This window comes from Alligator mississippiensis, chromosome 3 (genome assembly GCF_030867095.1).
Source record: "Alligator mississippiensis isolate rAllMis1 chromosome 3, rAllMis1, whole genome shotgun sequence".
NCBI classification, from domain to species: Eukaryota; Metazoa; Chordata; order Crocodylia; family Alligatoridae; genus Alligator; species Alligator mississippiensis.
In genome coordinates, this window is record NC_081826.1 from 14,228,932 (window position 1) to 14,253,657 (window position 24,726).

Below are 24,726 nucleotides of genomic sequence, written 5' to 3' on the forward strand. Positions count from 1 at the left end.
GGCAGAAAGCCAAAGTGAAACAAATTCAGAAACAAAATAAAGTTTAAATCTTTTCAAGTGGGGATCAGTATCCATTGGAACTTACCAAGAGCTAGGGTGGATATTTATTTTTCTACAAGGTTTACTCTAGTTGAAGCAGGAATTAATTCAGAGAGGTGCTGTGGCCTAAGCTTTGTATAGAAGCTCAATTAACTTATATTAATGTATAGATTAGGGCTGTGCAAAATTTCACTGGCTGTTTCGATTCGATGCTGTTTCGACTCATTTCGAGCTCGAAACAGCAAAATTGAATCAAAACCACGGGCTTTAAAACAGCCTCAAAACAAAACGAGGCTAGTTGAAACATTTCAAAAGTTTTGAAATGTTTTGAGTTGCAAAGCAGCCAGGTAGTGGGAGATGGGAGAACCAGGGCTGCGCTCCCAGTCACCAGCCACTGGGCTGCGGGAAGCCAATCACAGCGGAAGAAAAAGGAACTGAGCCCGGGGCTCAGCACAAGGGAAAGGAACTGAGCTATGATGGGGCTGGGCAAGGGACTCAGCCCAGCTGGGCTGAGTTCCTTTCCCCAGCCTGATTGTAGCACCGGGGAGGGGAACTGAGCGATCGGGCTCAGCTCCCTTCCCCAGCTCCCAGGTCCTAGGCAGCAGCACCTGGCTTCCCTCCCTCATCTGGCAGGCAGATCAGGGGTCTGCAGCCCAGGAGGACTAGCACAGCCCTCCTGGTGTTGCGGGCCTCCATCTGCCTACCAAATGAGAGGGGCTGTTTTGAGCTTCCCCATTATAGTGAATGGGCAAAATGTCGAAATAGCATCACTGTTTCGATGAAGCAAAACGGAACAGCGGTTTTGAATCAAAATAAAATTCAAAAAGGATATGGAGAAGCTTGAGAGAGTCCAGAGAAGAGCCACACCCATGATCAGAGGTCAGGAAAACAGACCTTACGACAACAGGCTGAGACCTATGAGGCTCTTTAGCCTGGAAAAGTGCAGGCTCAGGGGTGATCTGGTGGCCACCTATAAGTTTATCAGGGGTGACCATCAGCATCTGGGGGAACATTTGTTCACCCAAGCGCCCGAAGGGGTGACGAGGTCGAATGGTTATAAACTCCAGCAAGACTGTTTCAGGCTGGACATAAGGAAGAGTTTCTTTACTGCCCAAGCCCCCAAGGTCTGGAATAGCCTGCCATCGGAGGTGGTTTAAGCACCTACATTGAACACCTTCAAGAGTAAATTGGATGCTTATCTTGCTGGGATCCTGTGACCCCAGCTGACTTCCTGCTCTTCAGGCAGGGGGCTGGACTTGATGATCTTCCAAGGTCCCTTCCAGCCCAAATGTCTACGAAATCTATGAAATGCTGTTCCGTGGAAACCTCAAAACTCAAATCGAAATGGAACGGTGCCATTTCGCGCAGCCCTAGTATAGATCCATTTTTGTTCTGGAACGGCTAAGATCACTTTAGAACATATTTCAAAAAAAAGAAAGAGAGGCAACTGTTTAGGCCTTGGATTAAAGGTGGGCATGAACTTCCAATTTCAGATTGATATCTGAAACCACAAACTTATCTGCATTTTTATGAGAAATACATTGGCCATATTCTTACATTAGGTCAAGGCCAGCTGCAGAGATGTAATCCAAATCTGGAGCTATATTGTTTTGAAGTTCATGTATGTTCAAATCTGACATTTTGATCACATCCCACCTCTGTTTAAAATCACTGTCAAGACCAGCTGATCACCCAGGCTCCAAACAGATATCTGCAGCTTCCATGTTTTGAAGTGCTTTTTATACTTAGAAGAATGAAGGTTGAGGGGGGTGGGGAAATACCAAGCAGCAGCCAGTAAAGATGGCATTCATCCTGGAGAACAGATTGCTACAGAAAGATGCATAAGTAACACAAAGTTACTTGATTATGCAAATAAACAGTCAACTTCTGCCAAATCCAAACATCTGGTGTTCATCTGCTCTGTCAGGAGTAAGTGGTCCCATCAGACGCATTTTACGATGCCAGCATCTTTTCACTTACAAAGGAAAATCTGCATTTAGATTAAATATCTATCTATTTATATCTATATTATCACAGAACTGGGAGATTGTTCAGGGCACAGGAGCCAACTGAAAGAAAGCAATGATATGAAGACAGAAAGCAAAATTTACCTACTACAAGCCCCCACTTTGAAGCTAATCTGATTACTTCCACCTATAATTAGAACTGGCTTCATTTCTATTCACTTTCTTTACTTTTCCTGCATCCTACGTTAGCAAAGACAAAAGCAATAAATGTCGATGACAGCCAAGCAACTTTCTCTCAGTCGGTAGAACAGAGTTAGTATCCTAGCAGGTGTACATACTCTGACAGGTTTGAGAGAGGGGGGGATCTGAAATCCAGCGCCGACTTTCCACGTCACACAGAAACCTCTTGCTGGAAAAGGCACTTTGGAAACCTCGACGACAAACCAGTTGGCACTGCTGGGAATTCCGATTTTGATCCGAGACGGTCTCACAGAAAATCACTCCATTGACCACATGCGAGACGTTGAATGGCAGGACGCACTGAGGACCTAGGAACGTGAAGAAATGGACACACAACAGAAGAAAAAAAATGAACTATTCAGGGTAAAGTGTCCAAGTAACGGCTATGTCTCATAGTGAGAAAATACACTGCATCCCACCCAGATACACAGCGCACACATTAATGTCAACTTGTACTGAACTTACGTCGCATGCTTCAGCGCTCTATGAAGCCAGTGAAAGGACTTGTATGGTCTCTGATGGGCACTGCATGACTTAAGAAAACAAATCGGTAGAAAAACGGCCCTGTGTAAGTGGAACGTAGGAGGTGGTTTGTAACCATCAGAGCTGAGTTTCTCAAAACAGGCCAAACAGCCTCTCAGTAGGCCTATCTGGACCGTTTTAGACATGGGCTTAAGCCCACTAAGTTACATAAGGTCAAAGCCTCTCAGCAGAAGCTGCGTGGATAGAACACACGACTCATTTTAAAATGGAGCCTGATCAATTTCTAAAGAGGATTGCGATTACCAGAGATAACGGGACTGAAGCTGGTGACCCAGGATGACACTTGGGAGTCCTATGCTTCTATGAGAGGGTAATAGGGCCGCTCGAGTGGAAAAACATTAGCATCAATTCCATCTTGAAGCAGTACTGATAGTCTATTATAAAACTGTTGAGTTGTTGTAGTTATTACAACCCCATCATTTTGCTCAATATTAGTGCATTCCTAACCCACCAAGCTATAATCAAATATTACAGGCATTAGTTACATTCCTCCCAGCTTCTGGAGAACAAGACGAGAGAAAATAATTGCCTTTAAATCAGAAGCAGCTATAAAAGTAATGTCTTCTGCCTCTCTGGAACTTCTCATCAGAAGGCTCATTTGCTTTCTAAAAATAGCTGTTTTCCAATCCTCACATCTTCGGTGCACAGCACTCCACAGCACCAGGTATGATGGCGCTGAGCTAGAAGGCTGCTCATTCCCTTACTTTCAAAAACTCTTACGCTATTTTATAAATCTCCTCGATAGCATCTTTTAAAAATTATGAATACAGTAAAAAGATCATCATGAGACTGCTTTACATTCACTCTGAATGGTTGCAAATATTAGCTCTTTCATTTACAAGACTGAAACCAGACTCTCCACGCTATCCTGTGGTATAGGGAAGTTAAGCCATAGCCACTTAGCAGTTGTTCCATCTGGGGATAAACTGCAGAGATTTAGATTCCACTTACAGTGGATTAGAACAGACATAAAATGGTATCACAGATCAGCCGGGGTCTTTTTGCTGCTGTTGTAAAAACACAGCGTCTTGCACCTTCTACCCAGTCCCTGGCAATTTATCCATAAGGCTTACTAGTCATTCAGTATAGTGTTGAGACTTCTTCCCCAAGCACTTCTAAAAGAGATCTGTAGGGAAGAGCTTCCCTCTGAACTCACAGCTTTCTCTCTCTCCCATTTCTGAGCTGTGGAAAGTGAGCATCAGGTTGGAACATGTGTGCTAGGGAGTATTAAGATACTTGGCATCAAGCTCTGACATACGTTTGCTAGAAGAAGTTGGAGGGGTTCGACCAAACTCCATTATGGAAATGCTTAGTTTAATGAAAACCTTATTGTGTGCACCACGCGCTCTAAAGTTATTATTTCAGTTTACAGCTGTCTGTTTGGATACAGGGGAAGAGATTTATTGTACTCTCCCACCACAACAGACTCCCTTGCTGATGGGCAATGTGTCCAGAATAGTGATATAACTTTGGCCTACCCCTTTTCTTTTCTAAAGAGCTGTTAATAATAATGCTGAGGAACCAGGGGCACAGGTGGGATGGGCTGAAGGAAATAAACTACTGAACCTTTACCCTCTGTACTGCCCAAGCTGTTCACACTGGAAGAAGTCCCATTAGCTTTTCTCGTCCCATTTTCCCTTTCCTCTGTGCTTCCAGAAGCAGATGTGACACAATACTATGAAAAGATTATTCTCAAAGTATTTTCCCAGCCTTACCACAACCAGAAAGTAACAAAAATCTCTTACGTGAGATTTTCAAATCAGTGTTTCTAATCACTTGGAGCTGAAGCAGCATCTAATTTAAAAAACTTCTTGTCCACTCCTTGGTTGTTACTGCGCCTGGTACTCATGACAAATCGGAGAGATCCACTTGGCACTGGCATCTCCGAAGCAGTATCTTGTACCCAACATCTTGGGCTAAGTACAGACATTCAAAAAGCCCAAGGCAGAAGTGCTTGAAGTAAAGCACTTTACTTAAAGCGCTCTAGATTAGGTCAGGACAGAACAGGACACACATGCGCTGTTCGGTGCAGGGGGGGGGAGGGGGGGGGCTCAGAGGCTGCCTGCAGTGGCTGAGGCCAGCAGGCTGGGGGTGTTTCTGCATGCCTCCCAGGAGAATGCCAAGCACAGCCGAGCTCAGGTTGTGGGCACAGGTCTTGGTGGGGGCCAGGCTGGTCTACACAGCAGAGAGGCTTCATTGCCCCACCTGCAGCCAGGAGCTGCAGCTCCTGGATGCACTGCTTATTCACCAGGAAATGTGGCTGGGGGAGGGAGTGAAGAGAAACCGCTCTGCCACATGGACCTGGACCTGGCCCCCATCAAGACCCGAGCCCACAAGTTGTGGGGGATACACATGACAGAGAGGCTCTGTTCCCCTACCCCCCTGCTGGGTCCGGCAGGGAGGAGACGGAGCCTTTTCTGTCTCCTCTCTGTGACAGCCCAGCGGGCAAAGCTGGGCTGCTGCCTGCCTGGAGCAGACAAGCACTGGCTGAGGATAGCAAGGCACCCAGTGAGGGGCTTCGGGATGCCAGCAGAACAAGTCCTACTTTGACTCAGGATGGGATGCAATACAGATGTTTGATAAAGTGCTCTAACCTAAAGTGCTTTATTCTGACACCACATCCATCCAGTGTTATCTTGGAGTGGGATCCACCATTTTTAAAGCACTTTATGTGCTATGAACTTCTCTTCAGTTACAGTTTAGAGCACTTTCTGTACACTTAATGTATAGTAAGTGTAACCTATATACATGCCCTTGGATTGCAGCTCAGAGTCAGTAGACCCTGAATCTCCGCTCGGTCCACTCTCACAGTGAACTCCTATTGACCCTCAAGGAACATAAGGACCGAGCAGAGATTTCAGAGTTTCAGATCTACTTTGGATCATTTCCACACCTTCTTTCTGGCAAGTCAGACTCTTCTTCAGCCCTATCTAGAACCCTTCCAGCTTTCTCAGCTCTTCCCCTGACACCCTCATAGTATCCTATTCTCTTAGGGTCCACAGACCTCCAGGCTGATCACCCCAATAGGATGGTTCATTATTGCAATATAGTGCAACAAAAACAATGCAATACATTAGCTTACAGCTTCATCAGGGATTCATCCATGTGGTTATTTTTTTTCTTGTTGCAGCAGCCTGTGTTGAGAGTCAGGTATTCTCTTTGGTATATGAAGCTGTAGAACTTTACAATCCCAGAAACATATAGGAAATCCTAAATACATTCTTACTGTGTGGTCTGCTTTAGTTTACCAACAACAACATTCATGTAAAAATAAAAAGAACACAGCTTTCAAAGACATCCTGCAGAGAATACTGCTCATTTTGTAGTGGAGGTTTAAATTTCTATGAGTCACTGCAATATGGAGCACAATCGTGAAGAAAGTTTCAATTGTTCTGCTTCAGTGATAGGGAATCTATAAGAATTATTAAGAAATTAATTTTATCCCTCTATCTCCAGTTTGGAAATAGTATTGGAATCCTTGACAGAATTCCAGCTCTGCATGTCTTTATCCAGACAGGAAATATTCTCTGAACAAATAGTATTTTGGCACATCCATTTCATAAACCTGGTTGATGGCCAAAAGCAGGAATTACAGAAATATGTTTCTTTTCTATCCACTATTTTTTATTTATTTATTTATATTTTATTCCTAATGCATTATGGCTCAGACCAAACTCAGTTCAACTCCTGGGCAAAACATTTTGGTTTGGTCTTAATGTAGTTTAACTGGCTCATCCATCCTGAGTTTTTCTTGCCACTAAGATAGGCCCTTGACTTCAAACTGTGACTCATACCCAACCAAAAGCACAACCTTCTGAACCCTGAAGGGGGTTGGGCCATAGACCCAGGCTGGCTGGAACATATACTTACTTCTGTAACGCAAATATAAAATTAACAAGGACACTAATCTCTCTGGGTGCAGATACAAAAGACGTTTATGTAGTAAACTGACTTCGCTATGCTATGAAAGCAGAGCAGACACAGGACACTGCCCTGTTATATGCTAAATTACTCAAATCCAGGGTACGTTTATCCTTTGAAAAAAATGCAGTAACTTTATTATGTGAGAAAGTTAGTACATGAATGCATCATATGTTTAGTCTCCCACTTGTTTTTATCCCCAGCTGCCCCACCACCTAACACCAGTTTACATAACAGCACCTACAACAGGCAACTTACTTGCTAAAGTTGGCTGCATGCCCTCTCCTCACTTCAGAGTAAAATCTGGGATAAATTACTTTTTAGCAATTGTGTCCAAACCATATGATGGGTTGAAGAGGAACCTTAAACCCAAAGGCAGCAAAACATTGGGGAAGTTTAGATCTAGGTCTAGTTCTGCACTGAAGTGCTTGACTGCAATGGCAACTCACTTTCACACGCAGGCCTTTCTCCGCTTACTCGTGATCCAGGCACCTCTTCTCCACTCTCAAAGACACACCAACAGCTTTTCTCATCCTGGCTGCATTGCACTGGTGAGAAGCTCCCATTGTTCCCCTCACACTGAGGGATGTACCCTTTGCCGATTTCTCGTGAACTCATTTTGGGCTTCAGCATGCTACAGAGAGCAGGACCTTTAAAGACAAGAGAGTGACTATAAAGTGGGGAACGCATGAAAAAGAAACTCCGGGCATCTGCAGAAATGAACTGCAGTACTGGCTGCTATTGGTTTGAAACACCACACCTCGGACACATGATACTTCAATTTGGGGGCTTTTTATGGTCAAGAAAGATAATAAACATTGACTTGAGATCATAGTGAAGTTTGCATCAAAGTAGATACACAGCGGATACTACTATAACTACAAGATAAACATAATAAAATGTAAGTTACTTGAATCTGCACAAAGTGAGTTTTGTATAAATATGTGACCCGGGCAAATACAATATTGATTATTTTTCTCTGGCTGTGTTCAAGTCCCTTGGCTCACTTTCTATTACCATTCTAGTTAATGAACTTTCCTAGTAAAGCTGGAGATGAAATAGGACAGAAATTAGGACCAAAAATAACAAAATATAATGAAGTAATAATCTGGAAAAAAAAAAATCAAACTGTCATTTGAAGCATTTTGTTTTGAAAACTTAGAAAGGTGCTGTTTGGCTTTTGATATGTTTTTAATTAACATATTACTTCATTTATAGTATGTGTATATTAATTAACATTTCTAAACAAAAAGTCATTTCAAGCTGAAAAACAAAATTATTTTAGAAAAAACATTTTAAAAGCCCATCTTGACCATTTAAAATTGGGGTGGGGGAGAGGCATTTAAACTAGGATCTTCATCAAAAACAACTCTTTCCTTCAGACAGTTTTGTTTTTCTCAAATGAACATTTTCTGATGAAAGAAATGCTTCATCAGAAAATTTCCAACCAGCTCCACTTACTCGCACAAATAGACCCCTCATATGAATTTTTAATATCTGTGACCAAGCAGGTACATGAGTAACTGTACGTGTCTGCATAATCCCAATTAATTTAATTCCAGTTTAAGGCAAAATTATTTAGGTTGGTTCTTACTTAATGTGATTATTTTCATATAAATAAGTTACCCATGGATTTGATGAACTGAGAACTAAACTTTTAAACTTGTGTGATTTTTTGAGGCCTATATATACTATTTATAAATCACTGTGATTGAAGTTGTTCAGTCACAGGTCCTGAAATGGGGCTTTTGTCCCCTAACTTTGGCTGTGACATGCATGCACAGCTTGCTTTGAGCAAACTGCCAGGTCAGTGCAGGTTCCTCCCAGAGGTCTGAGCTCCCCGGCTGGTCCAAGAGGGGACCAAGCCAAATCCCTTCTTTCATACAGCTCAGGATCCTGGGGGTTGAGCGCTGCTGCTGCTACTCAGCCTCCCCCTTTGCCTGCTGCTGCATTCAGTGGGAGAGGGAGAGAGAGGAAGGGCTAAGAGCAGCAGCTTTAGAGCCACATGAAAGCAGGGCTCATAAGAACATGCGGCACAGTCAAAGGGGTGGGGTGTGACTGCAGTGCTGTACCCCTCTGAATCCACCCCTGAAGTTGTAATAAGGATGCTGTCATATCATGGTTTGATTGTAGAACCATCTATTTGCTAACAGGGTTGTAAAGAAACTCTGCCGGGACAATAATGAGTCAGTAATGACCATCGAAAGAGAATCTAGTTTCTCCACCTTTGCTGCAGGAAGCAGACAAGAGGAAATCCCGGCAGCAGAACAAAGGAACCAAGGTATTGATCCTGCCTTTAAAAAAAAATGAGTCACAGCATCATAGCAATCATAGAAAGTTAGGGATGGAAAGGACCTTAAGAGGTCATCTAGTCTAACCCTCTGCTCGAAGCAGGACCAGTCCCAACTAGATCATCCCAGCCAACTTTGTCTAGACGGGTCTGAAAAACCTCCAAGGATGGAGCTTCCACCACCTCTCTGGGTAACCTGTTCCAGTGCTTTACTACCCTCTTTTGAATCCCGCTTCAAGTAGTTGAAGGAGGTTATTAAATCCCCCCTCAGTCTTCTCTTCCCTAGACTAAATATGCCTAAATAATTCCCTCTGCCTCTCCACAGAAGTCATGTCCCCCAGCCCCCTCACCATTTTTGTTGCCCTCCACTGGACTCTCTCCAATTTGTCCACATAATTTCTGTAGTGGGGGGCCCAAAACTGGACACAGTACTCCAGATGTGGCCTCACCAGTGCTGAATAGAGGGGAAGAATCACTTCCCATGATCTGCTGGCAACACACCTACCAATGCAGCCCAGGATGCCGTTAGCCTTCTTGGCAACAAGGGCACACTGCTGGCTCATATTCAGCTTATTGTCCACTATGACTCCTAGGACCTTTTCTGCAGAGCTGCTGCCCAGCCAGTCAGCCCCCAGCCTGTACTGGTGCATGGAACTGCTCCAGCCTAAGAGCAGGACTTTGCACTTGTCCTTATTGAACAACATGAGATTTCTTTTGGCCCAATCTGCCAACTTGTCTAGGTCACCCTGAATCCTAGCCCTACCCTCCAACATTCCCCCCAACTTGGTGTTATCTGCAAACTGGCTGAGGATACACTGTATGCCATAAAGATATTAAACACACCTGGCCCCAGGGCCAACCCCAAGGGCACTCCACTTGATCCTGGCTGCAAACTAGACATTGAGCAATTGGCTACTACCCTCTGAGCCTGATGATCCAGCCAATTTTCTATCCACCTTACATTCTATTCATCCAACCCGTACTTTCTTGGCTTGCCTACAAGAATGTTTCATAGATGTTGAGGTCGGAAGGGACCTTAATAGATCATTGAGTCCGACCCCTGCATAGGCAGGAAAGATTGCTGGGTCTAGATGACCCCAGCTAGATGCATATCCAACCTCCTCTTGAAGACCCCCAGGGTAGGGGAGAGCACCACCTCCCTTGGGAGCCCATTCCAGACCTTGGCCACTCGAACTGTGAAGAAATTCTTCCTAATGTTCAGTCTAAATGTTGTGGGAGACCATATCAGAAACCTTGCTAAAGTCAAGGTATATCACATCCACTGCACTTCCTGCATCACAGAGCCAGTCATCTCATCACAGAAGGCAATCAGGTTGGTCAGGCATGACTTGTCCCTGGTGAATCCATGCTGACTGTTCCTAATCGCCTTCTCCAAGTGCTTAGAAATGGATTCCTTAAGGATCTGCTCCATGATCTATTTGGGGATTATGGTGAAGCTGACTGGTCTGTAGTTCCCTGGATCCTTCTTCTTCCCTTTCTTAAATATGGGCACTATGTTTGCCCTTTTCCAATTGTCTGGGACCTCTCCTGATCACCATGAGTTTTCAAAGATGATGGCCAGTGGCTCTGCAATCACATCGGCCAACTCTCTCAGCACACTTGGGTGCATCTTGTCTGGCCCCATGTCCAGCATTTCTAAATAGTGCCTAACCTGTTCTTTCACTGCTGTTGACTGATCACCTCCTCCCCAAACTGTGCTGCCCAGTGCAGTAGTCTGGGTGCTGACCTTGCCTGTGAAGACTAAGGTAAAAAAGGCATCGAGTACTTCTGCCTTTTCCTCATTATCTGTCACTAGGTTGCCTCCCTCATTCAGTAAGGGACCCACACTTTCCCTGATCCTCCTCTTGTTACTGACATACTTGTAGAAACTCTTCCTGTTACCCTCCACAATCCTTGCTAGCTGTAACTCCTGGCATCATAACATCAAGCCACACAAGAAGTAGGGGCAGAGGACAGGGTCATGCTCTCCTAATGAGGACTCCTGTTTAACTGCATCTCCAACACTGCAACAATCTCTTCATACCCTTGTCTGAGGCATGCTCTAGAGCATCAGGGAGTTGGAGAGGCACCCCTGGAGCAGCTTTCCCACCTCATTTTCAGGTCTGTTGCGTCTGGACAGAGAGCAGGTAGTGGGGGCTGTGTTTCTCAGAAACATCTTAAGCGCACTGGGGAAGCAATGCAGTTACTCCCTGCTGATACTTACACTGGGGGTTGCCATCTGAATCCTGGCTACTCCGCTGAAGCACATCTCCTGACATGGGATCCACACACTGAGCATCTGAGTCCAATTTCTGCAGCAAGGTATATTCACCAGTCTGAGAAGAACCAATTACAATATCACTGCCGAGCAAAATACTTTTTCAAAAGGCTACTAATAATGCACACAGCATGTGCCAGAACCCACTTTCAAAAGTCCTGATTAATAGATGTTTGCTTAGGATTAAGTTTTCAGTTTTGCATTAAAAGAAAGCAGTGACAAGATGAACCTCCATAATCAGAGCTGCTATGATAGCCTAATTCCACACAGGAAACCAGGCTCTAGCAGAAGCAGCTCTCATACATTTAAAAACTATTCATAGGACAATTGCATTTTTAAAAAATGTGAGTTTAAATGCCATGGTAGCCTTCACACCCTTCCAAAACTCCAGTCAAATGAATGGAAATCCCACTGGAGGTTTTTCTGGGGACAGATGGCACTGACTTCAGTCTCTCAGGTCCAGCTTTTCACTGCTATTGGTAGAATACATTGGAATGGGCCACCTAAAAGTCAGGTAACTTAACTTTGCCACTGCAGTCTGAGAACAGAGCCATGTTATCCAGGGGAAGCTTGGCTGGGGAAAATATCTCAGAGAATACTATCCCTTCTCCATTACCCTGTGAACAACTTAAAACATCTCTGAAGGAGGATGACACATTCTCCTGTGTGCACCAGACTTTGCTCAGAGGCCTGCCTCCCCTTCAGAGTGATGAGACTGCATGAATGGAGAAGTTTGGGAGCTCCTCCACCCTGAAAATGCAAGTGCCCAGGACTTCAGAAGCAATAAGCTAGATGGGGAAAGCTCTCTCCCCTCCACCCTCCACACCTGGTCACATTAACTTGCCTCTAGACATGAGGGGATGAACAGGTCTGCAGAAGCAGTGTTGCATGGTGCTCCACTCTGCTTCCAGCTGGAAATCAAAGCATTGGCTCGAGACCGCTGACATGATGTCTGGCCTTTGAGAGAAAGAAAATATTAATTCCAGCTCTGTTAACACAATAAATAAATCTGATCTCCTGCCACTGCCCAAAGACATAAAAGTGCAGCACATTTACTACTCATCTCCTATGGACTCTCCTATGGTCCCAGACAGGCCCCTCCCAAAAGAAACCTTTGTGTCTACACAGAAAGTGCTCATTCTCCTTGGGTTTATCTATACGTTCATTAATGCACCGTAATTATTGCACATGAAGTTTAGTACTTGGATAACCAAGTATTAAATCAATGTGTAGTAACTCATGCTACTGTGCAGTAGCACCAACACACGGGCTTTTCGTGATGCTTGCTGCACAGTAGCCTGTGACAGGGGCCATCTCAGGACCAGTCACCTAAGTCAGCCTGCCCACCTGTCTAGGGCAGTTCGCCCACCTAACTTTCCTGCCAAGCCTTTGTTGTAATTAAAATGAAGTTGTTTCTAGGCAAGAAGCTGCCCATTTAACGCCCTGAGGACAACGGTGTAATACGTGGCTCCATAGCACCCCTACACTGTGTCCCGTGCCTCGCAGATGGCATCCAAAAATTACTTCCAACTCCCCCAGCCCTATTGCTGGGCAGCACTCAGCCTCTGGCCCAAACTTGGCCTTAGGTGTCCTTAGACGTGCTCCAACTACATGCCCCCTCACTGGGGCCTATGAATAGTCCTTCAGGCCCCCTTGGGCCCTGCTGAAGGTAGCCTCTAGCAGCCACTTCACTCCCTGAGGCCACTACTCTGTCCCCTTACAGGGGCCTCCCATCCCTCTAGGTGGACCTTGGCCATGTCTCAGATGCCATTCGATAGGCCTGGACCCCACCTCAGGCCCCACTAAGTGGACCTGGGTGCCTGTGCTTTTTTGTTGGGGTGTGCTCCTCTAGCCTTTCCCCTCTACAGGGTACCTGCAAGGCAGTGGGGGCTAAGGCTTTCCAATGCCCCACACTCACCTTTCACTAAGGGGGACAGGTGTGGCATTTCCTGGAAGCTGCCCTGCCATAAGCAGCCCCACCACACCATCCAACCCCAGCAGGGGTTTCAGGTTATGCCCGAGGACCAGGAACCTCCTCCATCCCCTTAGTTCCTACCCTTGACCTCCAGGTGTTCTGGGAGCAGCAGTACTCTGGCCGAGAGGACTTTATCCTTTGGCTCCCCAGTTGCAACTGGCAGCCCTGCTCTTTGAGTCTGGTCTTATAACCTAGCTGCCTAGCCCTATACCAATCAGGCAGCCTCCTGACTGCCATGTGACCACATGATTGGGTCTTCTCCCACCTGCAGGCTGGTCTACAGCCTGCTCAAGCTCTTAAAGTGGCAGGCACCAAAGGTGCCCTGACACAAAGCCTAATACTACTATGCAATAGCGTATCAGCATGTTTTTTGCCCAGCACACTACTGCAGAGTGTTATTAAGCTACTGTGCAGTTGACATCTCATGTAGATGTGCCCTTTGTGTACCAGCAAATGTTGCAAACCAAGCAGAATAAAGAGGTAATGGGACAATTCATTCCCAGAGTAATGTCACTGACTTCAAATGAGTTAGCTCAGCAGTGAAAACAGACAGGTCCCCTCTGCTGGCCCCTGTTGAAAGGTGCTGGGAGTCTACAGATACAGCTGGAGTTGCACAGGAAACTAAAGGACAATCTATGTGGAAAACACCTCAGCAGAATGCTTAGCATTTTCATCCATGCTACAAGGAGACTGCAACCAGGTTTCAGTGTGTTTAAAGGATGAAAAAGAAAAATGGTTCTTTAGATAAACAGAAGAATCTAGGAGGGCCTACAGGAAAGGAGACATCTCAGATGTAAATGGAACTATACTTTAATTAAACAAATCTGTTGTCAGTTCTCTGTAGCTCCAAGAGGGTTAGGAGATGACTCAGATTCTTACAACCAAAAACCTATGTCCCTTTTGCTTGAGTGTCAGTCTCGCTTCACTTAAGCAGATGCTTAGCTTCAATTGGTCTCATCACATAATTAAAGATGGGAATTATTCCAGTGCTTAAAAGTATTCCTGTGTATTATTGCAGTAGAATCACAAAGGACTGTTTGATGTTAGCAGCAAAGGACATCTGAAACTCAGCTGGGCACTTCTGATTCTATTCAGTACTAGGTTGCAGTGAACGTATAGGCTAATACAGTTCATGAAATTTTGAACTCCATAAAACAGAACACTTCCTTGAAAAATGATGCCCACTCCTAAATCACATCAAGCTAAAGGATAAGGCAAGAAATCAAAAGGACTGCCAAATATCTGAAGCAGCAGCACGCAGGCTCTTCCAGCTACAAAACAAAAGATCAAATTAAAACTCTTCCTTCAGTTTTCTTCTTTTGATGTGGTTACGAGAAACTTGTGTTATGCTGCAGGCTACTTAGTAAATATCTCAGTAAAGATTCACATCTATCCTGCAACGCACTAATAAAAGCTAATAGCTTCTCTCTGTCAGCTAAGAATGCAGCAGGTGGAAAATGCAACTTACATGTTGGGAGTTGTGCTGAGCGCGCACGCAGAGAACCCGTGACATAACGTCCTCTCTTGTCCACACACCAGCAGTGACCTGGGCAAGATAACAGTAGCCTTAGTCTGGAAACTGTAAGTCCCTTGACTTGATTTCTCATTAGCTAAGGTTGACCTGAACCCAAGGAGAACTGTAGTTATTGCTTTGCAGGAATACTGGGCATTATCTATAAGGCAGGGTTGTGATGAACACAACAGATTGGGCTAGCTGCTCTATCCAGATCGCAGAAAGCAGCTGTGCGTAATACTTGCAAACACTGGCATTTCCAGTTCTGGTCCCCAATCAAGCTTAGAAATGCAGAAGCATGTGATTTTTTTTTTTTTTTTTAATTCATAAACTCACCCAAACTACCCCATTTCAAATTCTTACACCCAAATTCTTAATATCGTGATCATGCCACAGCCCAGTCCATGCAACCCTATGGATATGCCAACTAAGACTGAACCTCAGTATCATGACTCTAGTTTGTAGTTTAGCCAAAGTTCCAGGGTGTTCCTTGTTTTGTCAGATATGGCTCAGGTGGCAAAAAGCAAATCCATATATGAACTGTATAAGGCCCTGCCCTGGGCCCTGTTTAACTCTGTTTTACAACTGAGAGCATGTGGAGCATGTGCCACAGCTGTGGCAGTCAGGGACCACCCAGTGATTCCACCACAAGAAGTACAGTTGGTGGGCCATAATTTGGCCTCGTATCTTTACATTGTCTCTGTCGTCTTTCCCCTGAAAATGCAGATGTAACATACCAGTGGACAAAACAGTTTGGAGTAAGAAATAACCCCTGATGCCATTTCCTGTTTTGTTATGTTCAAATGCTATGGCTATGGCTAGGGACAGAAATTACACATAAACCCGCATAAGTGATTGGAAACCAATTCAAATCTGTAATACAAGAGAAGTTCAGTGCACATAAACCACTTTCAAAATAGCCAAAACTGGTTTAAGATAAACCTGGATGGTTGTAGTGGCATGTGGCTGCATTTCTAGAATCAAAAGTGAATGGCTGCTCACTTGCTTATCCGTTCAATCTATGCAGTTTACACTAACCTACGGAGATTGAATCAATTCAGCCTCAGGCTTTTTGACTGTCAGCTCTTAGCCTATCTGACTTGCCTTTGCTCAGCTAATAAAAGCAGTAACACTTATTTTGCTAAAGGACCCTCACCAGTACTCTCATAGCATTGGACTGGTTCCCAGTTCCCCAGTCCATCACACTGGGGAATGTAAGGATGAAATCCCAAGAGCATGGCTTCTCCAGCAGAACTTCTTGAAATAAAACGATTCCTCCAGTAGAAATGCAGGGCTACAAAAAAATAAGGCCAAATATTAGTGGAGCTGATAAAACACCTCATGTAATGTAAGCTATTTTAAAAATGAATATTTACAGCACCTTACTCTAGTCCCTGTTTAGAAGGGGAAAGATCAGAAACCTTGGGAAACGTAATGACTGATAAATATCCAGGTATTAATGGCACTCCCTGAGTTACATAACAGTTCAGATCTACTTCTGGTGTAGGGAGATGAAACTCCTTTAACTGTGATGGAGAAAATGCCATTTTCAGCAAGACTGAATTTGGTCTAGAAAGTTTTAGTACATAAAAATAATGTTGTGGGCTCATTTGTGCACTAAACTCTCGTAAGCAAAGACATTCATCTCAAAGGGTTCCCTATCAGTCCCAATTTACCAACTATACTAGGGCTGCTTTTCCTTCCAACCTACTTGATTGTGCAGCCAGTCGTATTGCATAATCACTGCCAGTCAATATTTTTTCAGAGAACATGGTCCCTGACTGAAAGGACTGAGTAAAATGCAGGAGGTCATGGTCCATCAGCTGTATTCCTTTTGCCATTAAAAAGCTCTCTCCAAATGGGAAGTGGGAGCCATTTGAAGCTACGATGAGTTGCTCTGCTTCATCAATAAGCTGCATTGCTTCCTTTTTCATGCTTTCACATGCACCAGGGCCTGTTGATAGTAAAGGGGCTGAGTTTAGTATTTAGTTTTATTTTATCCAGGAGAGATCAGTACACTCACACTGGACAGCTTTAACATACTTTTGTTCCTTTGTAAGTGTGCACTGGTTTGCACTGTTTCACAAAGCACCTCTGTAGCAACACAAGGAAGCAAATGAGAGAAAAGAGCTCATTATTATAGTTTATTTGCAATCAGGGTGGATCCAGAGTGGGTGCAGTGCCATGGTCACACCTCATTTTGAGTGTGCCACACCTGAGCTTTCAACATAGATCTGGCTGGAGCCCCTGCTTTCAGCTCCTGAGCCCAGGAGGTGAACACTGCTGCTGCTCATCCCCTCCTTTCCCCCACTTCTGAATCCAGCACAGAGAAAGGAGGGGAAGGGTAAACTGAAGCAGCATTCACCCCCTGAGCTCTGGAGACTTGTGCAAGCAGGGCTGTAGCTAAACCCAGCTCTGGTCAGTTGGTGAACTTGGAGCTCACTGCTGACAACAAGCTCTAGCAAAAGCCCGCACTGACCAGGTAGAGAGCTCAGAGCTCACTGCACATGCAAGATGCAGCCAAAGTGGGGTGCACTCTGCTTTGCTCCATTCCTGGCTGTGTTACCAGGTACAACCTAAACATATTGAAAGATTCAGTCCCTTCCCTGAAGAATCAACCATCAGTAAAAAAAAGAGGCAGCATACAAGCAAAGTGTCCAAGGTGATGATTGGCACATAGCTTCTCATTTGCATGTTTATATTCTTTGTTCAGATGCATTTGTTAAAATCAGGAACATGATGAATGAGCTGTCCAACCTGCTCTGCTAAGACAGCTCAGTACTAAATCTACCCCCCACCAGCCTTTGGAGCACACTGGAGTTCTCCAATATTCGTTCTCCAACTGGAGGTCTTCTAGCCATTGTCTTTCTCTCTTTCAACCTAAAAACTATGACAAAGTCTTTGAAAAAATTATCAAGGCTCACATTTGCAAGAGCCCGGCAGGACAAATTATGCTGAGGGGAAACCAGCACAGGTTCGTGGCAGGCAGATCGTGCCTGACCAATCTAGTCTCTTTTTATGACCAGGTTATGAAACACCTGGACACAGGAGGAGGGGTGGATGTCGTATACTTAGACTACAGGAAGCCCTTCAATACGGTATCCCACTCCATACTGGTGAACAAGTTAAGAGGCTGTGACTTGGATGGCTACACAGTCCGGTGGGTGGCAAATTGGCTAGAGGGTCGCACCCAGAGAGTCGTAGTGGATGGGTCGGTTTTGACCTGGAAGGGTGTGGGCAGTGGGGTCCCGCAGGGTTCAGTCCTTGGACCGATACTCTTTAATGTCTTCATCAGCGACTTGGATGAGGGTATGAAATGTACTCTGTCCAAGTTTGCAGATGACACAAAGCTATGGGGAGAAGTGGACACGCCGGAGGGCAGGGAACAGCTGCAGGCAGACCTGGACAGGTTGCACAAGTGGGCAGAAAACAACAGGATGCAGTTCAACAAGGAGAAATGCAAAGTGCTGCACCTAGGGAGGAAAAATGTCCAGCACACCTACAGCCTAGGGAATGACCTGCTGGGTGGCACAGAGGTGGAAAGGGATCTTGGAGTCCTAGTGGACTCCAAGATGAACATGAGCCGGCAGTGTGACGAAGCCATCAGAAAAGCCAATGGCACTTTATCGTGCATCAGCAGATGCATGACGAATAGGTCCAAGGAGGTAATACTTCCCCTCTATCGGGCGCTGGTCAGACCGCAGTTGGAGTACTGCGTGCAATTCTGGGCGCCACACTTCAAGAGGGATGCGGATAACCTGGAGAGGGTCCAGAGAAGGGCCACTCGTATGGTTACGGGCCTGCAGACCAAGCCCTATGAGGAGAGACTAGAGAAACTGGACCTTTTCAGCCTCCTCAAGAGAAGATTGAGAGGCGACCTTGTGGCTGCCTATAAGTTTATCACAGGGGCACAAATGGGAATTGGTGAGGTTTTATTCAGCACAGCGCCCCCGTGGGTTTCAAGAAATAATGGCTACAAGATAGCAGAGAGCAGATTTAGATTGGACATTAGGAAGAACTTCTTCACAGTTCGAGTGGTCAAGGTCTGGAACGGGCTCCCAAGGGAGGTGGTGCTCTCCCCTACCCTGGGGGTCTTCAAGAGGAGGTTAGATGAGTATCTAGCTGGGGTCATCTAGACCCAGCACTCTTTCCTGCCTATGCAGGGGGTCGGACTCGATGATCTATTGAGGTCCCTTCCGACCCTAACGTCTATGAATCTATGACATCATGATGAACTATCCATATGCCCAAGTGATGTAAATATAGGATCCAGGTACTTTAGTGTGATATGGACTACCTATGTAGGACCTTCAAAAGGTATGTCATGCTGGCTTACCTTTTACCTATCTTTTTCATGCTGACCTAACTAAAGACTTCCATGGGAGTTTTACTGCCAACTTCATGACAATGAGTTGGGCCAATGCTGAATGCTTTTGAAAATTTCACATGAGCTACATATATTTAGCTACGAATATTTAGAATATTTATATGGTCCTCATTAATCTGGAACCTGACTACACTATGTTACTCTAGCCATGAATCAGAAAAATATTTAAGCATTTGCTTCATTTCAAGTCCTGTTGACTTCAGCAGAACTCAAGAAGATGTTGAAATGCTTCACTTAATTGAGTTGTTTCCTGAATTAAAGTCCATAGAAGACTGACTAATAAGAACAGCAAAGAAAATTCCTCTCTCTGCTTTGCAGTTCCTTATTAAACTGTTTATTTTATCACTGTTAATATAAATGAACTTTCCATACAAGTATAAGCAAATCTTATTTCTGCATTTCATTCTTTATCTTTAAAAGACCCAACTGTGTTGGGTTAACCTTTTATCTGTAGATTTATTATGTTCAAATTTCCACATGGACTCTGACAAGAGTCATTCTTTCCTACTGAAGTATGTAAACATGTCCTATATTTTATTTCTCCACTTCAATAAGCTGCAGGGAGGGGGATCTCTTCTTTTCCAAAAACAAGTGCTCCCACATCTGGATGTTAGCATCTTAGCCATCAACAGACTCAATTACAACCCTTTACTTGACCTGTGGGAGTGATCGTCCTCAACTGTGAGGGATCACCAACAACGACGGATGCTAGCAGTATTGGTTGGGTCAGTGGGTCACTTATCTCCTACTGTGCAATATTTTAAAATGCTTTTTCTTACCGGGATAAAGGAAGAGTCAGAAACTCTGTGCGATTACTTACATGCTGGCACTTTGTTCACCTCAGTCTTTGTTCCCTGCAGCTCTTCTCCTTTGTCATCAACACACCAACAATTACGAAGTTCAAAGTGGCCTAAAAGGGCACTGAAATCAGCGTAGGACCCTGGGTAGTAGTTCAGCTGACCCTGCAGAAGCTGCCAAAATGTGTATGGGTCCAACAAAATGTTCTCTGATTCAGTTGTTATACTGCCATCCAGGACTTCAACAGGAAGAGCATTAAAGGAAGGATACTTGGTGAATGCTGGGAAGATATTTTGGTGGCCAGCCTCATACAGATTCTTAACAAAAGCTGCAAAGCGTTGGGAAGATGTTTCTTTATATTCAGTTAGTATGTTGAAGAGGTCAGTAACAGGCAGAGTTTTGCCTTCATTGTTCTCACTGATCCATCTCTGGTACCATTCAAAGGCTTGCTCGGGAGGACCACTGCACTGCACCGGTCTCCAGTTACCATCAGTGCTGCACTGGGGGATGTAAACTCTGGAAATCTGGGACAGGGCACTTGTGTCTGACAACAGCAGTTGTACTGTCTCTAGGAAAACCTGACCAGCTGTTAACTGGCAAGGGCTTGGGCCTGGAGGGAAGAAAATACATAACTCAGTTATTTCAGGAATGCATTCTAGGCACATGACACAATCTCACCTGGACACATTTGCTTTGCAAACACACTTACACAAACTGTTTGTTACTAATATGTGTTATTACAATGGGCATTGGGACAATTTGTGGTGTTTAAAAATGGGACCAAATCTTGAGATTTTTACCCCAAACCAGATTTTCACAATACCTATGTACCAAATGCCATAGACAGGAATTTAGAAAGATTTTCAGAAACAACCAAGCAGATTAGGTGCCCAACTCCATGGATTTCAATGGAAATCAATGAAAAGTAAGCACCTAATCCTACTTAGTGCCCATCTGCATTTTTTAATTTAATTACTGCAAAAGTATGACCCATAGTCTTTAGACAGAGAAATTCTCACTCAACTAACTAAGCCCCATGGATAGCAACGGGATCACTTGTGTAGTAAAGCATTACCGAGCAGTAGAATAACACGGGCGAGGAGAATAGGGCACCTGCCTCAGGCACCAACCTGGGGAGGGAGGCGGAAAAGAAAGGCTGTGGCCACAGCTGCAAAACTGGTGGCAGCCAGAAGTCACTGCTGCTCCCATGTGTGACAGCTACCAGTGCCACATCATCATGCCTCTGCCACCCAACTTCTTTCTACCCCAGGAAAAAGAATTTCAATTTCTCAGAGACACAATGGACAAATTGGAGCCAACTCTCACTATACTGGCACTTGCTACTGCAGGGTCAGCAAATAAAGTAAATGCAGCAGCTCATGTCTTCATGTACAGCAGACTGCTATGAACCTAGAACGCTGGTAATCCCTGCTCTTTACTGGACAAGGCACCTCTTTGCTTCTGTTCATAGCCCAAACAGGCTCATAAATCCCTAAGTGCTCCAGGACACACATCATGGCCATGTGGGTCTGTTCAAAACTTTGCTATTATTTCCTAGCATTGAACTCTCCAAAGTGAGAGTTCAAAAAGTTAGGTAGGGGACTGTGCTCCTGGAACCAGTTCCCTCCTCTGGTCTGCAATTGTTTGAGTTCACTAAGCTTCAAGAGCCAATAAGACCTTTCCATTTAGGCAAAGCTAAGGGCAGAGAGCTTTGTATTTTTTGTTTTACAGCTTCAATCCTACTGTTAGACCCAATTTGGAGAATATCTAATTGTTACAGGTGTGCGAAGCTTTGGTTGACCATTTGATTCAGAGAAGATTCAGCTCAGTTCAGAGGCTGAATAACCAAATTTGAATTGAATAGGGTGACCAAAAAAACCCTCTGAATTGATTCGGAGCCTCCAAATCAATTCAGAAAAGATTTGGAGATTCAGAAGGCAGTCTTTCAGGGGAACAGAAACTGAGAAGAGCGATGGGGAGTAAGGGGAGCAAGACTGACATCTGTAGCTGGCCAGTGACTGTGATCTTTCCCGGATTCCCCTTCCAGTCACAGTTCTCAGGGGGAAGGGTGTAAAAACAGCATATAAGCCTCTTTCTGCAGCCTTTCTGTCCCTTTTGTGAGCTTTTTCTGCCTGAACAAAAGAGAGGTGGGCGGCTGGCCCAGAAACAGGTGGGTGGGTAAAGATCTAACCATCACCAGGAAGGCCCTCTGTTACAGGCTACTATCCCTGCTGGTTTCATCCAAATCTGCCTTACCACATGCAAAAGACACGAGTTTAGCTTTCAGCAGTTTGAGGTGCAGTTTCCCAGAAACCCCTAAACCTATCTCCTTGAAACTTGGCAGGCTTCATGCCCTCAGAAGGAACTACCATCCCTGCTGGTTTCATCCAAATCTGACAAAAAATGACAAGGTTATAGGTATTTCATCGATTCCCCATTATAGTCTATGGCCAAATCACGAAATCTGTCCAAATCAACACAGAATCTTTAGAAACCGATTTGGCTGAATTGATTTGGGACAGTAATCCAAATCTCCAAATTGAATCACTGTCCTCCAAATCAGCCAAATCCAAATCGAATACTTCCCTATTCTCGCATGCCTACTGATCATCTGTCCCACTTACGTTTTCCACTCATTGATCTGAACTATGTGACTTGCATTAACAGTGTGTTAGCTTTTGTCTCCTCCTGGATGGTCCGCACAAGAACTTCAGCCTCCTGTAATGTCCTAAATTGGAGGATATAATCCTTTATCTCATGAAATAGAAATTTGTGATTTTGCCTCTGAAGGTTCTGGTCCATCAACTCCTGCCCTCAGCTTAGGGAAGGCCTGTGACAGCCACAGATTACAGCAAAAGCTGTGTTAAGCTTAATTAGCTGGAAAACTCTGCTAACCGGCATTCGAGAGACGTGGCAAAAGTGAAACTGGAAGTACCACTTCCGGGGGACTTCCCATTTTGCTGCCGTGAGCCGAGTTTTTCTTTGCCACTTCTTCAGCACATGGCCCAGGGCAAAGGAGCCTGCATGGGCTAACTAGCTGTAACATAAGGTAGCCACATGCACTTCAACAAGGCTAGAACTGAGGAACATGGTCATTAACAAGGATAAAGCTTGGATCGTTCTGCTCTGTATGTGTGGGCTCTGCTCACTTCTGCTAGGGGGAAAATCTTCTTTACGTCTCAGCTTGCCAGGGGTTATGCACTCTGGGATTCCTGGACTACTAGAAATCTACAGAAAACCAAGTGTGATGTTCTACCCAGCACAGGGATATGGTGCTCCCACACACTAGCATACCTTTCCAGTCTCTAGCAGAACAAGAAAACACAAATAGAGTCCCTTCAAAATGTGCAAAAAAAACCCCAAACACCCATCAGATACCAAACCCCAGACTCACACTGCATGGGCTTTCCAGCTTTTCTTTTTGTTCCTGGAATAGTCCTGCCATCCAAATCAACACAAAAGCAATCTGGTCCATGACACTGGACTGGTAGAAAATCTCCTTCCTCAGTACAAGTGGGAATAAATGGATCAGACCCGGCTGGCTGGCTTTGCTTCAATCTTTGCAGACGACTTCTTTGCTTCTCACATGTAGTGGCACACCTCGGACGTTTGCCTTGAACTCTTGAGCCTGGGACCTCCCTTCCTTGTGAGTCCACACACCAGCACTCAGCTGCATAGCACTGGATTTCCTCATATCTCCCTTCCTTGGTGCATGTTGGAACAAACAAATTGCTGGACTCCTCAGTACAGTCTTTGGACCTCAAAACTATTCTCACAACTTCCCCTAAATCTTCAGAGATGTCTTCAGGGACAAAAATAACATGTTGTAAAAAGGTAAAAAACTCTGGAAGTTCCAGCACAGAAGCAAGAAATTTCATTGCGTTCTGATTGTCTTGCAAACTAACGGTGCGGCCAAAACTGTCCACAAGAGGTTTACTCGTAATGAAGCTCTCCTCTGATGTTTCCAGTGAAGGCTCCTCTGCTAATTTTGCAACGCTTTCTCCACTATCCATTCCTCCTTGCTGGGAAAACTGGCCAATGTTGAATTTGCCTCTAGTGCCGAGAGCTCCTGTAAAGTTAAACTGGATCAGGTTCTTCAAGAATTTTCCTCCAAAGAGATTTTCTTGGAAGCGCTTGGGATTGGAGGTGAACTGAAGAGCAACTTGAGCCAACTCCCTGGATGGAAACATGCCTCTGACAGCTTCACTGAGGATTGATTCAAGCTCAAGCTGCTGATTGAGACCTGGCCTTTCTGTAAGAGGAGACAGCAACCCAGAATCCACAAACAACCCTTTGAAGGAAGGAGGGCAAGATTTTGAGAATCTGCCTATTTCTTCTGCCTTCATTTCTTGGGTGTTGAATAAACTATGCTGGCTAAAGTGTCCAACAGGTCCATAAAAAAGCTTGGAGAGAGCCTGCCTTCTCTCGGAGATACATGTTTGTTCTTCACCTAGACAAAGGAAAACAAGGAGATAGACATTTTAGAAACCCAGAAACCTGCTGCATCACTGTTGCCTTTCATGGCACTTTGACCCAAGCTCTCTGATCAGGTCTTACCTTTAACTTTCATCCTTTACCTTTGACCCTGGCTCACGCTCCTGCTTTTTTGTTTTGCTCTCTCACATACTTGGTTATCTTGGCTGCCCTTCCTCATGTGTAGGCCTTCTCCTTTACTGCTGGTAAGATCTATCTACTCCTTCCTATGGTTCCAGCAGGCCACCACCTCGTTCTAAACTCTCATCTTGATACCCCTCTCGCTCATCATCCTTTCACCT

At 44.8% G+C, this 24,726-nt stretch overlaps 1 protein-coding gene across 1 annotated transcript in view; it reads right to left on the minus strand.

Annotated features, from left to right (window-relative positions):
• Positions 1-24,726, minus strand: part of TG (thyroglobulin) — a 213,670-nt gene that overhangs the window by 173,926 nt on the left and 15,018 nt on the right. Inside the window, exons 9-17 of the mRNA XM_059723466.1 lie at positions 23,346-24,401; positions 19,974-20,561; positions 16,478-16,720; positions 15,923-16,060; positions 14,722-14,799; positions 12,123-12,235; positions 11,225-11,336; positions 7,160-7,360; positions 2,345-2,554 (exon numbers count right to left, since the gene is read on the minus strand). Of these exons, the coding sequence (XP_059579449.1) occupies positions 2,345-2,554; positions 7,160-7,360; positions 11,225-11,336; positions 12,123-12,235; positions 14,722-14,799; positions 15,923-16,060; positions 16,478-16,720; positions 19,974-20,561; positions 23,346-24,401 (2,739 nt within the window). The remainder of the gene's footprint in view (positions 1-2,344; positions 2,555-7,159; positions 7,361-11,224; positions 11,337-12,122; positions 12,236-14,721; positions 14,800-15,922; positions 16,061-16,477; positions 16,721-19,973; positions 20,562-23,345; positions 24,402-24,726) is intronic.